Below are 17,170 nucleotides of genomic sequence, written 5' to 3'. Positions count from 1 at the left end.
CTCAGGACTAGGCAGCAGTTCCTGCCGAAGGTCGTCTCTGCGTTCCACTTGAATCAATCTATTGTGGTTCCGTCAAGTTCTGGCACTTCTGCTCCTCCCAGAGGCATTGGATGCTGTGTGAGCCTTTAAGATCTATGTCAAGAGATCTGCTCTGATCAGAAAGACTGATGCCTTGTTCGTGCTCTATGATGCGCAGAAAAAGGGTTGCCCTGCTTCTAAGCAGTCCATTGCTCGTTGGCTTAGGCTTACTATCCAACAGGCCTATGTGTCGGCAGCCTTGCCTGTTCCACAGTCTCTGAAGGCCCACTTTACAAGGTCAGTGGGGTCTTCTTGGGTGGCTGCCCATGGAGTCTCGGCCTTGCAACTATGCCAAGCTGCTACCTGGTCGGGGAAGAACACCTTTGAAGTTCTACAAGTTTAATACTCTGGCCAAAAAGGATTCCCAGTTTGGGCAGGCGGTGCTGCAGACTGCTACGCACATTCACGCCCGTTCTGGAAGCTTTGGGACGTCCCGATCGTACTAGATTCCCCCAATATCCCTTATGGATGCTAGAGAAAATTGGATTTTAATTACCTACCGGTAAATCCTTTTCTCGTAGTCCATAAGGGATATTTGGCGCCTGCCTCAGTGCGTTGACTTTTCTGCAGGTTCTCTTTTCTATGGTTACCTCTTCAGCTGTTGCTGTTTTGTTACTAGCCGTTGCTTTTTTTTTTATGTTAGTGGTGTGCTGGTGTGTAAATCTCACCTCTCATTGGGGTATATTTACTAAGGTCTGGATTTCATTCGAGTTTTTTTTTTTTTTTTCAAAGTATGATCTCTGGAATTTACTAAACACAAATCTCGGCAGTGTTGGGGCTATTTGTATTGAGATACACTGCTGACCACACAAATATGAATGAATAGACCATCGGTCAAACTCAGCTGTTATATTATACAACTTGGTAGTTTACTAAGAATTCGTATTCTCAATCACTGGCCTGCCCTGTGTTCTCTGCCGGCCGGGGCCATTGGCAGCTTCACTGGATCGGAAGCGTGAATCTCGCAGCCATCCAGAGACACCTGATGGTTACTCGGATTATCAATGTTCATGCAGATGATCTGATGCTGTGTCCCCGAACACAGCAGCAGGTCACAAAAGCAGGCAGTGGGAAATTTTGGGTGGTATTCAGTATACCGGTTGTTGGGATCCCGGCGCACAGTATACCGGAGCAGGAATCCCGATAACCGGCATACCGACACCCTTTCTCCCTCTTGGGGGTCCACGACCCCCCTGGAGGGAGAATACCCATGCCTCCGTGCCCTCAGTGAGCCAGCAAGGGGCTCATTAGCTCTCATCCTGATGGCGCCAGTATACTGGCCGCCGGGGACCCAGCCGCTGGCAACTCATACCACACCCGTAAATTTTACCTATTTTCGCATAGCTGCTGCTTCCAAAGACACAGCAGCTGTACATTTAGCGTCTTTATCTGAATTAGGCTCAATAACTTATTCACTTTTGAATGTCCGTTTAATATTGTGAACCTCTTTAAATAATACACCTTATTGTACATATGTGGACAGTGATCACGTGTTGTGTAATGCACTTTCATGCTGGTAAACAGCACATTTTCAAATTGAATGTAATGTGTAACACTTTTTTTTTTGTTTTTTGGGGCAGATTCCAGAGTACTGTAGAGCTTTGGAGGAGACCGAGATCTCTGATCACTGTTTTGATCTAATATTTGCATTTGATGAAATTGTGGCTTTGGGATATAGAGAAAATGTGAACTTGGCCCAGATAAGAACATTCACAGAGATGGACTCGCATGAAGAAAAGGTGTTCCGAGCAGTCAGAGAGGTGAGTGTCAGCCTGTGATTCTCTGTGCTGCAAACATAACTTAAGGGCTCTACACACTTAGGGGTATATTCAATTGAGGTTGGATCCATTCCGACATGCATTTGTCGGAATGGATCTGACAAGTGCTATTCAATGCCCATCTCAATTTGATTTGAGATGAGGGACCGGAGAGGGGGGAGACTGGGGACAGGTGAGGGCAGACGGGAGACGGCAGCGCTGCAGGAGGATGTGGCACAGCCGCCAGACATCACTGCAGCGTCCACCCGGCTCCAGCAAGCGGAACCTCACTTGCTGGAGCCGGGTGGACGCTGCTGTGAGGTCTGGCGGCTGTGCCACATCCTCCTGCAGCACTGTGCTTGTCTCCCCCCCCCCCCCCAATCTCCTCCTCAGGTTCCTCATCTCAATTCGACTGTTTTTTAATTCGAACGGAGATGGTCGGAGACGTTTCCCTCAGAAGCACGTGAGTCGGCAGCTATGCCGCCAATTCACGTACTATTGACAAGTCAAATTCCCCAACTTGTCGAGTAAAGAATTGAAGACTGAATAGGTCGGAACCCCTTCTGACCTGAAAAAGTCGAAAACTGCCGTCTTTTCGACAAGACGGCAGTTTCAACCTTAATTGAATATACCCCATAAAGATTTCACTGAAAGATATGAACGATCTCGTTCATTAATGAACGAGATACCGTTCATATCTTTCAGTGTGTAGGCACCAACGATGCGCGGCACCGTGCTCGTTCATAGTTGTTGGTGGCTCATTCATACCTGCAGGCAAATATGGACAATCTCATCCATATTAGCATGCAGGCCTATGGGGACGGGGGGGGGAGTGAAGAAACTTCACTCCTCCTCCTCCTCCCCCCTTCCCCCCCGCCGCCGGGTCACCCGCTGGCAGTATCGGCTGTTGGGCAGCTCGGCGGCCAGTGACCTAGTTGTAGGGCCCTTTATTCTTTGGGTTCTGGCTGACCATCTGAAAAAGTGGATGCTAGATAAAAGCTATGAAGTAACTGTACCATGTGGATTGTCTGCTTTGTGCACCTGGGTCTCTTCCGCTCCCACCACAGCTTTTATCCTATTGTCTATTTCAGAATTGTTTTTGTTTAAAGTCCTATGTTTGCATAAAAATTAGTATATACAATTCAAGTAATAAAAAAAAAAAAAAAGGCAATGAACAATTGGCCTGATGTCTAAATGTCTGTCTTGCCCCATGCTGCACCCGGTACAGAGGCATTTCTTCCATCAAGCCATATGGAGATGCATTCCAGGAACCTCAGACACGATCAGGCTTCAGCACACAATTATGTTTATTGTACATAAGCCTCTTGTGCCCCAGCCTGACGTTCATCAGAGTGCAACAGTCGCGAATAATGGGACCACTGGAGGCCGGACAGTTTCTAGCAATGCATACCTTGGCTAAAGCCAGCGCCTGTCGGGGTAAGCCAGAAGGGGTAGATCTTCTAAAATATTTGTCCCCTAGTCATAGCAATATTTTAAGACCAGGATAAAGCTGTATGTTCTGACACAACATGTAATCCATGCTCCACCTGACCAGTAAGGAGGTAGTGGAACAAAAACCACCTGGGTCACTGGTCCTGTTTTAGCATAAAACAAAGGTATCCCTGGAGGGATGCATAATTGCTATTAAGAACCCCCATCCCACCTACTGACATTGTACCACAAAAAATTCCTAGTGTACGTGAGTACACCTGGCCAATAAAGCTAATTCTGATTCTGAGTCTTACCTCTGGCCAGAAGGTAGGTGCAATTTAGGCTCCTGGAAGGGAATCTCTGCAAGGCATTATAAAGGCAATGCGAAACATGCCTTTAGGACTATGGGGGTAATACAGAGCTGATCGCTAGAGTGCGTTTTTTGCATCCCTGCGATCAGGTAGTTGCCGCCTAGAGGGGGAGGGGAAATTCGCTGTGCAAGTGTGCGTTCAGATGTGTAGCAGAGCTGCACAAACTAATTTTGTGCAGTCTCTGCGCAGCCCAGGACTTACTCTTCCACTGCGATGATCGGAGCCGGAGCTGACGTCACGAGCCCCCCCTTCCAAACGCGGGGTCCCTTCTGCGTTTTTCCAGACACTCCTTGAAAACGTTCAGTTGCCACCCACAAATGCCTTTTTCCTGTCAATCTCCTTGCGATCCCCATTGCTGCGGTCCGTCGCTCTTGTGCGTTGCGGTGCATATGCATGCGCAGTTCAGATCTGCTCACCTGCTGTGCGAAAATGCACAGCAGTTATCAGGTCTGAATTAGCCCCTATGGCAGGACATTGTCATACCATGCCAGGTTGGCAATAACAGCAGCAGAAATGCCTGTGCGCAGTATACAGTATGTAAGGGTTCCGAGCCACTCACTCACAGGAAACTTAAAAAGATCAAGCTGCGGTCGGGCAGTAGCCTTCCTGGAGGATTTGAAGAAGTGAGTCCTTCTCTTCTGCGACCACTATTCATCCGGCTGGAAACAACATGACATAAGGAAATCCAAGATCATGTAACTGCTGCTTCACATGAAGAAACCTGCATTTCAGAACTTTCATGGAGAAGTCTTGATAGACAGCCACCTGCTGCCCATTGTGTTCCAAAGGACTCTTCAGACATGCCAGGAGGATGGCATCACAGTCCTTTATAGAGCAGAATCTTAGAGCTAAAAGGACAGTGACAAGCAACAGGAGGATGATTGAGTACGGTACACTTTCTGCAGCGAATTTAGCCATGAGTTTACAGAAGTAGCCTTGCTTATTGTACTCGTGACTCTTTGCAGGGTGCCGCATTTAGCGTGCCTGCCGACGGGCATGTGCGAATAGTGGCACTCGCGATGCCATAGGAATTACATTGTGCAATCATGGGTGCGACTATTCACACCCGGGCGAACTAAGTTGCCTTCGCAATGTGTGCGAACGCATCACTGCAGCAGTGAGCAAGGCTACATCTGTATCTCTGCCATACAGTTCCACTAGCCACTTTTCCAGAAACTCCTCTTGCTTAGAGCCCTCAAAAATCATTAAGCCTCAGCCAACAAGGCACCATCTGGTACTCAAGGATAGACATTTGATCCTTCATGGGAGCTGTAATGTCAGCTTTATCTTGGCAAACCAGGGAAAGGTCAATCTGGACCTCGGCAATTGTGGTGGTCACTTTTTCTCAGATGAGCAGTGGCTTGCAACAATTGTTAAGTATTCTCCGGTTTCCTGGACATCTCTGAAGCCACAGCAGGCAGGAGCAGAGGGGTCCGAAGTGAGTCTGGAGAGAGCTGCTCCAGCCTCACTGGCAGAGCTTTGAGTGTTTGCGCATAGTTGATTAGTGGGCAGTACAGTCAGGGTAAGGCACATAGTTCACACTGACTTGCACAAGAACTGTTACTTCTGGGTCATAAAGTGCACAGGTAAAATAAAGAAGGTGCACTATATCTCCCAGCAATCCAGGTCTAGCATATAGGAGAAGGACAACATAGCAAAGTACACTGTATATAGCCCCTCAGAAAAATGGAGAATTGGAATTATGGATCTTAAATAGCATCCAGGAGGAGATGGTGAGGGGGAGCTATCCAGAAAGGTACTTAAACCTCAACAGCAGATAATGGCACCAACCCCCTCAGAGCACATCAGGGAAGTCGCAGACTGAGTATTGCGCGATCAGCGCACAAGGGTTCAAGAAGGAATTTAGTCCCTCGAACTCCCTCCGCGCTGCTTCACTAATCATTGGATATCCTATCAACCGGCATAGTCGGTGAAAGCAGAAACCACCCAGGAGCCAGCAGGAAAAACTGGCAGGAGGAACAGAAACCAAAACGGGGAAAAGCAGGGTCCTCACAGCTCCAGACTGCCGCTGAGGCTTCACAAGTAGACCATGACAAGAGAATACTGTATAGCACAACATCTCCACTTCAGGAACTGGCACACTTCATGTCTAGCAGCAATGAGAGTGAGTCTGATCCGGAGTAGTTAGTGTTCTGGCAGGGTGAAGAAAAAACGGATTTTGATCTAAATGGTGTGGTCCCTTCAGTCGTCTTCCCCACTGAAATGTGGTCAAACTTTGTTTTAACCATATCACAGAGAGATGGCTGAGCATTGGATTATTTCCCTCCTACTTTTATTTTTTTAAATAATGCATTTCCTGTTGACTACTGGCACTCAGAATGGAAGTGTATGTATCTCAACTCAGTAACTCATGTCTAGTGCTTTTACCTGTAGTAAATTGTAAACTTGTGAGCAGGGCCTTCCTACCTCTGACTGTCTGTTATTACCCAGTTTTGTTTTCACTGTTTCCAATTGTAAAGCGCTGTGGCGTTTGCTGTGCTATGTAATAGACTGTAGTAGTTTATTATATAAATAATAGTTAAGATGGGCATACACTATACAAATATCTGGCAGATAATCTGCCAGATCGGTCAGGTTGGAATGAAAATCTGGTAATGGATGAGAGTAAATTACAATCGACCATTTGTTCACAAACACTAGAAAACTGTCAACCTGTCGTTCATACAAATTGTTTAAATCACGGATTAAACCAATTTGTCTGAATGACAGGTTTTGACCATTTTCCTGTGTTTTAGAGCAAATGGTTGATAGTTGTTTGCTCTAATCCATTACCAGATTTCCATCTCAACCTGGCAGATCATCTGCCAGATAATCTGTATAGTGCGTTCCCAGCTTTTCTGGGGAGGGCAGATTAATGTAATCACTGGGCATGCTGCATGTGTGCACACTTTCTATTCAGTTCAAATGTAACTGAACATATTCAACATTTTAAGCATTTCCCGGTTATCTGAATTTTTTTCTTTTTTTTCTTGTTCTACATCCAGCCTGGCATCTGAAAGCGCACATCGCACTGACACACAGGTTGTGGGATTACTTCCTTTAAATAACTTTCTGTACTTCCTCCACAGACCCAAGAGCGAGAGGCAAAGGCAGAGATGAGACGTAAAGCAAAAGAGTTGCAGCAGGCTAGGAGGGATGCAGAGCGTCAGGGCAAAAAGCCTCCGGGGTTCGGAGGGTTCGGAAGTTCTGGCGGTTCCTCTATGTCCAGCAATGCTGCAGCGTTGATAACAGAAAATATAATGGAGCCAGAGAAAACAAAGGCTGCTTCCTTACCCACCAGGTAAGATTGGTAAATTATAATGTGTTGCTGACCATGGTCACGGTCTATATGGAAATACTTTGCTCTCCAGAAGCTGTTTTGTGGAGCAGTGATCTGAAATGTTAGTGTATATTTGTTCTAGGCCTTCTGGCATCAACAAAGCCCTGAAACTTGGGGCCAAAGGAAAGGAAGTAGATAATTTTGTAGACAAGCTCAAATCTGAAGGAGAGACCATTGTTAACCAGTCTTCAAGCATGAGACCATCAGAAGCAGCAAAAGTCTTGCCCCCACCTGCCAACTTAGAGAGGTAAGTGCAATGTCTTTCTTATTAAACCAAGTGCTTAAATATAGGCGGACAACTCTTTATTTCTTTACGGGACCCTTATTTCTCTAACGTCCTAGTGGATGCTGGGGACTCCGTAAGGACCATGGGGAATAGACGGGCTCCGCAGGAGACAGGGCACTTTAAGAAAGAATTAGGATACTGGTGTGCACTGGCTCCTCCCTCTATGTCCCTCCTCCAGACCTCAGTTTGAATCTGTGCCCGGACGAGCTGGGTGCACCTTAGTGAGCTCTCCTGAGCTTGCTAAAAAAGAAAGAATTTTGTTAGGATTTTTTATTTTCAGAGAGCTCTGCTGGCAACAGACTCTCTGCAGCGTGGGACTGAGGGGAGAGAAGCAGCCCTACTCACTAGAAGATAGGTCCTGCTTCTTAGGCTACTGGACACCATTAGCTCCAGAGGGATCGTACACAGGAACGCACCCTTGGTCGTCCGATCCCGGAGCCGCGCCGCCGTCCCCCTCGCAGAGCCAGAAGACAGAAGCCGGCGTGAGAAGCAAGAAGACTTCGAAATCGGCGGCAGAAGACTCCAGTCTTCATATGAGGTAGCGCACAGCACTGCAGCTGTGCGCCATTGCTTCCACACTAAACCCACACACTCCGGTCACTGTAGGGTGCAGGGCGCAGGGGGGGGGGGCGCCCTGGGCAGCAATTAGGTACCTCTTGGCAAATGCAGCATATATACAGTTGGGCACTGTATATATGCATGAGCCCCCGCCATTATTTTTACACAAAACGCGGGACAGAAGCCCGCCACTGAGGGGGGCGGGGCTTCTTCCTCAGCACTCACCAGCGCCATTTTCTCTCCACAGCTCCGCGGAGAGGAAGCTCCCCAGGCTCTCCCCTGCAGAATCACGGTAGAAAGAGGGTAAAAAGAGAGGGGGGGCACATAAATTTGGCGCAAAAACAGTATATACAGCAGCTACAGGGTTAACACTAAGTTACTGTGTGACTCCTGGGTAATATAGCACTGGGGTGTGTGCTGGCATACTCTCTCTCTGTCTCTCCAAAAGGCCTTGTGGGGGAACTGTCTTCAATTAGAGCATCCCCTGTGTGTGTGGTGTGTCGGTACGCTTGTGTCGGCATGTTTGACGAGGAAGGCTATGTGGAAACAGAGCGGGTACAAATGAATGTGGGGTCGCCGCCGACACCCGATTGGATGGATATGTGGAAGGTTTTAAATGATAATGTTAATTCCTTGCATAAAAGGTTGGATAAAGCTGAAGCCTTGGGATAGTCATATTTATTCCTTGCTACACTATAACACATATAGTTGTTTGGCTAGCGCAGGATTTCTGAAATAGGTTCAATACACACTCTCAATTTTATGTTTATCCTCTGCTGAGGCGCTTTTTCAGCAGTTAATATACTTTGGTTAGGGTCTCAACCCATGCCTGATCCTACATCGCAGAGGCAGTCAGGGTCTCAGAAGCGCCCACTATCCCAAATTGTTGACACAGATATCGACACGGATTCTGACTCTAGTGTCGATGGCGATGATGCAAAGTTGCAGCCTAAAATGGCAAAAGCCATCCGCTACATGATTATAGCAATGAAAGATGTGTTACACATCACAGAGGAAACCCCAGTCCCTGACAAGAGGGTTTATATGTATGGGGAAAAAAGGCAAGAGGTAACCTTTCCCCCTTCACATGAGTTAAATGAGTTATGTGAAAAGGCTTGGGAATCTCCAGATAGAAAACTGCAGATTTTCAAACGGATGCTTATGGCGTATCCTTTCCCGCCAACGGACAGGTTACGCTGGGAATCCTCCCCTAGGGTAGACAAAGCTTTAACACGCTTATCCAAGAGGGTAGCCCTGCCGTCACAGGATACGGCCACCCTAAAAGATGCTGCGGATAGAAAGCAGGAGGGTACCCTGAAGTCCATTTATACACATTCAGGTACCCTACTAAGGCCGGCGATTGCGTCGGCATGGATGTGTAGTGCTGTAGCAGCATGGACAGATACCTTATCTGAGGAACTTGATACCTTGGACAAGGATACTATAGTACTGACCCTGGGGCATATAAAAGACGCTGTCCTATATATGAGAGATGCCCAAAGAGACATTAGCCTACTGGGCTCTAGAATAAATGCAATGTCGATTTCCGCCAGAAGGGTCCTGTGGACTCTGCAATGGACAGGCGATGCCGACTCAAAAAGGCACATGGAGGTTTTACCTTACAGGGGTGAGGAGTTGTTTGGGGACCGTCTCTCGGACCTGGTCTCCACAGCTACGGCTGGAAAGTCACATTTTTTGCCATATATTCCCTCACAACCTAAGAAAGCACCGTATTACCAAATGCAGTCCTTTCGATCACATAGAGGCAAGAAAGTCCGAGGTGCGTCCTTTCTTGCCAGAGGCAGGGGTAGAGGAAAGAAGCTGCACAATACAGCTAGTTCCCAGGAACAGAAGTCCTCCCCGGCTTCCTCTAAATCCGCCGCATGACGCTGGGGCTCCACAGGCGGAGCCAGGCCCGGTGGGGGCACGTCTCCGAAATTTCAGCCACAAGTGGGTTCACTCACAGGTGGATCCCTGGGCTATAGAGATTGTGTCTCATGGATACAAGCTGGAATTCGAAGTGATGCCCCCTCACCGTTACCTCAAATCGGCCCTGCCAGCTTCCCCCATAGAGAGGGAAATAGTGTTAGCAGCAATTCACAAATTGTATCTCCAGCAGGTGGTGGTAAAGGTTCCCCTCCTTCAACAGAGAAGGGGTTACTATTCGACAATGTTTGTGGTACCGAAACCGGACGGTTCGGTCAGACCCATATTGAATTTAAAATACCTGAACATATACCTGAAAAGGTTCAAGTTCAAGATGGAATCGCTCAGAGCGGTCATCGCAAGTCTGGAGGAAGGGGATTTTATGGTGTCTCTGGACATAAAGGATTCTTACCTTCATGTCCCCATTTATCCACCTCATCAGGAGTACCTCAGATTTGTGGTACAGGATTGTAATTACCAATTCCAGACGTTGCCGTTTGGTCTGTCCACGGCACCGAGAATATTTACCAAGGTAATGGCAGAAATGATGGTGCTCCTGCGAAAGCAGGGAGTCACAATTATCCCATACTTGGACGATCTCCTCATAAAGGCGAGGTCCAGAGAGCAGTTGCTAATCAGCGTAGCACGTTCTCGGGAAGTGTTACAACAGCACGGCTGGATTCTGAATATTCCAAAGTCGCCTTCCTGGGCATGATTCTGGACACAGACCAGAAGAAGGTTTTTCTCCCGACGGAGAAGGCTCAGGAACTCATGACACTGGTCAGAGACCTCTTAAAACCAAAACAGGTGTCTGTGCATCACTGCACGCGAGTCCTGGGAAAGATGGTGGCGTCATACGAGGCCATTCCCTTCGGCAGGTTCCATGCGAGGACCTTTCAATGGGATCTGTTGGACAAGTGGTCCAGATCGCATCTACAGATGCATCGGCTGATCACCCTATCCCCCAGGGCCAGGGTGTCTCTTCTGTGGTGGCTGCAGACTGCTCACCTTCTCGAGGGCCGCAGATTCGGCATTCAGGACTGGGTCCTGGTGACCACGGATGCAAGCCTCCGAGGGTGGGGGGCAGTCACACAGGGAAGAAATTTCCAGGGTCTGTGGTCAAGTCAGGAGACTTGCCTTCACATCAATATCCTGGAACTAAGGGCCATATACAACGCCCTAAGTCAAGCGGAGACCCTGCTTCGCAACCAATCGGTGCTGATTCAATCAGACAACATCACCGCAGTGGCTCATGTAAACCGCCAAGGCGGCACAAGGAGCAGGGTGGCGATGGCGGAAGCCACCAGAATTCTTCGATGGGCGGAGAATCACGTACGAGCACTGTCAGCAGTGTTCATTCCGGGAGTGGACAACTGGGAAGCAGACTTCCTCAGCAGACACGACCTCCACCCGGGAGAGTGGGGACTTCATCAAGAAGTCTTCACGCAGATTGCAAGGCGATGGGAACTGCCACAGGTGGACATGATGGCATCCCGCCTCAACAAAAAGCTACAGAGGTATTGCGCCAGGTCAAGAGACCCTCAGGCGATAGCTGTAGACGCACTAGTGACACCGTGGGTGTTCCAGTCGGTTTATGTGTTTCCTCCTCTTCCTCTCATACCCAAGGTGCTGAGAATCATAAGAAAAAGAGGAGTGAGAACAATACTCATTGTTCCGGATTGGCCAAGAAGGACTTGGTATCCAGAGCTACAAGAAATGCTCACAGAGGACCCATGGCCTCTACCTCTAAGACAGGATCTGTTACAACAGGGGCGCTGTCTGTTCCAAAACTTACCGCGGCTGCGTTTGAAGGCATGGCGGTTGAACGCCGGATCCTAGCAGAAAAAGGCATTCCGGATGAGGTTATTCCTACGCTGATAAAGGCTAGGAAGGACGTGACGGCTAAACATTATCACCGTATATGGCGAAAATATGTTGCTTGGTGTGAGGCCAGGAATGCCCCTACAGAGGAATTCCAGCTGGGCCGTTTCCTTCACTTCCTACAGTCGGGAGTGACTTTGGGCCTAAAATTGGGGTCCATTAAGGTCCAGATTTCGGCCCTATCCATTTTCTTTCAAAAAGAACTGGCTTCTCTTCCTGAAGTTCAGACGTTTGTAAAGGGAGTGCTGCATATTCAGCCCCCGTTTGTGCCTCCAGTGGCACCTTCGGATCTTAACGTGGTGTTGAGTTTCCTGAAATCACACTGGTTTGAGCCACTTAAAACCGTGGAGTTAAAATATCTCACGTGGAAGGTGGTCATGCTATTAGCCTTGGCTTCGGCTAGGCGTGTGTCAGAATTGGCGGCTTTGTCACATAAAAGCCCCTATCTGGTTTTCCATATGGACAGGGCAGAATTGCGGACTCGTCCGCAATTTCTGCCAAAAGTGGTGTCATCTTTTCATATGAACCAACCTATTGTGGTGCCTGTGGCTACTCGTGACTTGGAGGATTCCGAGTTACTAGATGTGGTCAGGGCTTTGAAGATTTATGTAGCCAAAACGGCTAGAGTCAGGAAAACTGAGTCGCTGTTTATCCTGTATGCATCCAACAAGCTGGATGCTCCTGCTTCAAAGCAAATTATTGCTCGCTGGATCTGTAACCCGATTCAGCAGGCTCATTCTGCGGCTGGATTGCCGCTTCCAAAATCAGTAAAAGCCCACTGCTCAAGGAAGGTGGGCTCTTCTTGGGCGGCTGCCCGAGGGGTCTCGGCATTACAGCTTTGCCGAGCGGCTACTTGGTCAGGATCAAACACTTTTGCAAAGTTCTACAAGTTTGATACCCTGGCTGAGGAGGACCTTGTGTTTGCTCATTCGGTGCTGCAGAGTCATCCGCACTCTCCCGCCCGTTTGGGAGCTTTGGTATAATCCCCATGGTCCTTACGGAGTCCCCAGCATCCACTAGGACGTTAGAGAAAATAAGATTTTACTTACCGGTAAATCTATTTCTCGTAGTCCGTAGTGGATGCTGGGTGCCCGTCCCAAGTGCGGACTTCTTCTGCAATACTTGTATATAGTTATTGCTTAAATAAGGGTTATGTTATGATTGCATCAGGGTTGAACTGATGCTCTGTTGTTGTTCATACTGTTAACTGGGTAAGTTTATCACGAGTTATACGGTGTGATTGGTGTGGCTGGTATGAGTCTTACCCTGGATTCCAAAATCCTTTCCTTGTACTGTCAGCTCTTCCGGGCACAGTTTCCTTAACTGAGGTCTGGAGGAGGGACATAGAGGGAGGAGCCAGTGCACACCAGTATCCTAATTCTTTCTTAAAGTGCCCTGTCTCCTGCGGAGCCCGTCTATTCCCCATGGTCCTTACGGAGTCCCCAGCATCCACTACGGACTACGAGAAATAGATTTACCGGTAAGTAAAATCTTATTTTTTCCATGCCTAGTTAATTAGCTTGCTAAGATGGGCTGGGGTCGGGTGACTGGCAGTCGGGATCCCGTTGGTCAGCATACCGACGCCGAGATACCGGCCACAGGTTCTATTCCCACTCTATGGGTGTCGTGGACACCCACAAGTGGGAATAGCCCCGGGCCCCCTGGCGGCCGGGAACCCGGTGTCTGTATGCTGACCGCCGGGATCTCAACTCCAGTCACCTGACTACATCCCGCTAAGACAAGCAAGGTCTTTATCTAACAAAGTATCCCTGTCTTTCAGTGTTCATTTGAAGGTTGAAGAGAAAATATCTTTAACCTGCAGCAGGGATGGAGGGTTGCAGAATATGGAAGTCCACGGTCTCATTATGCTCAGAGTGTCTGATGAGAAGTTCGGAAGGATTCGTGTGCACGTTGACAATGAAGACAAGAAAGGGGTGCAACTTCAGGTTAGGAGTTGGAATTACCATGCATAGTTTTAAAACTTTTTTTCAGGTTTTTATTTTTCTTCAGATGCAATATGTGTAATGCAAGGATAAAAGCTATATTTGTATTAATATCTGGATGTAAACTGTACTTTGTAGGATATATAATACTATTGTATAGTAAACTTGTTGTCTTTTGTAGCTAGGGAAGTAAAAGAAAAAGATGTGCTACAAATTGTCATGTAGGTAGAAAACGAACAAGTCGGCATAGTCAGTGAAGCAGAGTTCTAACTGAGCACCTGAAAACCCATGCATATATTGTATACTATCTTCATGGGAAGCACAGGATCGTTTTGTTTCTTTAAGAGACTTAACGGTTTCCCTTTCAGGGGAAAGCTAGTGAATGGTGCTCGGTGCTTTAGCCATTCCGTTCACAAGACAGCTAGGTGATGGATGTTCACTGAATCGCCCTATAGATAAGAAAACAGACTGCATGTTTCGACATGAACATTACTTACATTATGGGGGTAATTCAATTAGCCACAGCAAATTGAATGGGGGGGGGGGGGGGGGGGGGGGGGGCGGTCATTCCGGTAATTGCACCCCACCCACCCCCAATAACCCCCCCCCAGTTTGGATTTAGTCTTCAGTATGGCTAGATGCTGTTCATGAGGTTGCGTATCCGTATTGATGTGAAAATATTCAAGTGATGCATAAAGGTACTTATTTCCTGTGTGCTGATGCCTTCCCATGCAGAAGTATGGCTCTAGCAATAGTCACCAGTAGAGCCGTATAGCTGTGTCCATGAGTGGCAGATACACAGTTAAAGGATCATACGATCAAACTTCCGTTTAGTTGGCTATTTTCTGTATGGGGAGACCCCATCATCTGCCACAGGATAGTGTTTGCCCACCACTTCTCATGTTTCTCCCATTCAGCATGTGCCCGTTTTCAAGAGCCTTTGCTGAAATGCTGGTAGTACTTCTGTTCTGTCTAAGAGAACTAGGGATCATAGTATGTCTCCTAGGCGTATTCTTGTCGGGATGCAGTTAATGTGCTGGTTGTCAGGATCCTGGCGTTCAGGATACCGACGCTGGAATCCTGACAGCTGACATTATACCGGTGGCCGGAATCCCAACACCAGCCTGGAATACCCACTCAGTTGGTGGATCCACGCCACAAACTGAGTGGAAATCATCACTACCGGGCCCAAACGCGGCGAGCCTGCACGGAAACTTGCGGCCTCACTGCCAGGATTCTGGCAGACTGGATGTCGCTATACTGACAGCCTTCTCATCCACTATAAGCATTCTTCTGTGAACAAGTTGTCTTCACTTGGACCTGTTCAATCAGTGAAATACAAATACAACGTTTTATTTTTTAGATCATGTTATCGTGTTTACAGATATTGTAAGGAGATCTTTTGGATACATTTTGGATAATAGGATCTAAGACTAAAAGATCATACAGTCTCCCTAGAATAGGCCGTTCTCATTGCAGTCTCCAGCTCCTAAGGCTTGGGGCTCTCTTCTACATACAGTAGTACAAGTAGTATGACTCCAGAGCTAAAAATGGCTGAAATGTCGACATTCGTCATGTAGATAGTGATGAAATGTCGTCATTTCATATGGTGGGAATGTGGTGTCTTCCGGTGGTCGTGTGACTGTCTCTTCTGGTTCGGACCTGCAGTACTCCTACAGCGTTCAGGTAAGTATATTTCCCCTATCCCTAACCGTAATGTCAGCCCTTCGCCTGTCAACAGTTCACCTGTTGATATTTTAGCAATGTGGACATAACTGTTGACATTGTTATTGACCTTTTGACTACATTCCGTTACACCTAGGCCAGGCATGTCCAAACTGCGGCCCTCTAGCTGTTGTGAAATTACATATCCCAGCATGCCCTGACACCGTTTTGCTGTCAGAGAATGCTAAAGCTGTGTCAGGGCATGCTGGGATGTGTAGTTTCTCAACAGCTGGAGGGCCGCAGTTTGGACATGCCTGACCTAGGCATTCAGGGCTTAGACTTAAGCAGAGTATTGGCACAAGGCAGCAGAGAATGGTTCTCCCTTTGGGATTTCATTATGTAACTTGTGGTCCGGAGACCGCCGGTCACAACACCTCCATCTACATGCCGCCTCTCACTATCCCGACGGTCGACATGCCGACCAACAGGGACTATTCCCACTCGTGGGTGTCCACGACATCCATAGAGTGAGAATAGAACCTGTGGCGAGCCCGCAAGGGGCTTGTTGTGCTTGCCCCCCCCCCCCCCCCGGCCTCCGTTAACACATACCACACCCCTCTCTTCATACTGTATCATAACCGGTGCTGTCTTCTGGATGTGACTCCTACTGATGCTCGGTGCTGAAGAAAAGCCTTCAGTTATTCAGTGAAGCCTCTGCTGTTATAACCCATTCATTATGGGTTGGTTTTGCCTTTGAAATGATTGCCGCTTTAAATCTACTGGTAAATAGCAGGAAATGTAGCGGTTACGGCAACTCGCAGGCTATTACTTATGGGCCATAGTATTCACCTGAATATTATTTTATTTCATCCATAAACTGTATATTTCCATGAACTAGAAGTTATTCCTTGTATAAACATCTGCACATTTCATTTTAGGCTGATATTTCCATAAGAGTGGTAATAGAATCCACAACTAGATTAGTTACCAACCTGATATCTCCATAACTGTTGACAATGCAACTTTCCACCCTACCCCACAAGCTCGCTGCCTAGGTGTCACCCTTGACTCTGAACTGTCCTTTGTTCCACACATTCAACCTGTCTCTAAATGCACCTAAAAAACCTATCCAAAAATACGCCCTTATCTTACACAAGACACTGCAAAAACGCTAATCCATGCTCACATCTCCCGCATTGATTATTGTAATAGTCTCCTTACTGGTCTTCCCAAACATAGGCTCTCACCACTACAATCCATTTTAAATGCAGCTGCGAGGCTAATCTTCCTCGCTAGACGTTCTTCGTCTGCTGATCCGCTCTGTCAGTCCCTCCATTGGTTACCGGTATTCTACCGTGTTTAAATATAAAATACTTTTACTTACATATAAGGCTATTAACCAAACTGCACCATCATACATCTCTTCACTTATCTCAAAATATCTCCCTACCAGACCTCTCCACTCTGAAGAAGGTTTGTGTCTCTCATCCACATGTATTACCTGTTCCCACTCAAAATGACAGGACTTTACCTGGGCTTTCACCCACTCTGTTGAACGTCCCTTCCAAGCACAATAAGACTCTCCTCTAGTCTTCAAACCTTTTAAACGTTCCCGGAAAACTCATCTCTTCAGACAAGCTTACCAAATTCCAGACCCACCCACATAACCTTCAGTGCTTCCCTATCCAATTACATCCTCTCTGTACAGTCCACATAACCTCACATATTTTGTCTTCCAACATTGCTGGGTGATCATATCTCACAACCCATTAAGAACCTAGCAATCTGGTGGACCATTTTGCGACAGGTAGCATCTATCCTTGTGTATCAATGCCTATTTCCCTATAGATCGTAAGCTTGCGACCAGGGCCTTCCTACCTCCTATGTCTGTCTGTGTCTTTGCCCAGTTTTGTTTTATAACTGTTGTTCTAATT

General features: G+C 47.5%; 1 protein-coding gene across 1 annotated transcript in view; it reads left to right on the top strand.

The window, feature by feature from the left end:
* Positions 1-17,170, top strand: part of ARCN1 (archain 1) — an 83,343-nt gene that overhangs the window by 51,392 nt on the left and 14,781 nt on the right. The window contains exons 3-6 of the mRNA XM_063942628.1: positions 1,659-1,838; positions 6,727-6,938; positions 7,060-7,224; positions 13,409-13,574. Of these exons, the coding sequence (XP_063798698.1) occupies positions 1,659-1,838; positions 6,727-6,938; positions 7,060-7,224; positions 13,409-13,574 (723 nt within the window). The remainder of the gene's footprint in view (positions 1-1,658; positions 1,839-6,726; positions 6,939-7,059; positions 7,225-13,408; positions 13,575-17,170) is intronic.

This window comes from Pseudophryne corroboree, chromosome 10, assembly GCF_028390025.1.
Source record: "Pseudophryne corroboree isolate aPseCor3 chromosome 10, aPseCor3.hap2, whole genome shotgun sequence".
NCBI classification, from domain to species: Eukaryota; Metazoa; Chordata; class Amphibia; order Anura; family Myobatrachidae; genus Pseudophryne; species Pseudophryne corroboree.
Note: the sequence above shows the minus strand (reverse complement) of the source record. Positions and strands in the feature narration are given on the sequence as shown.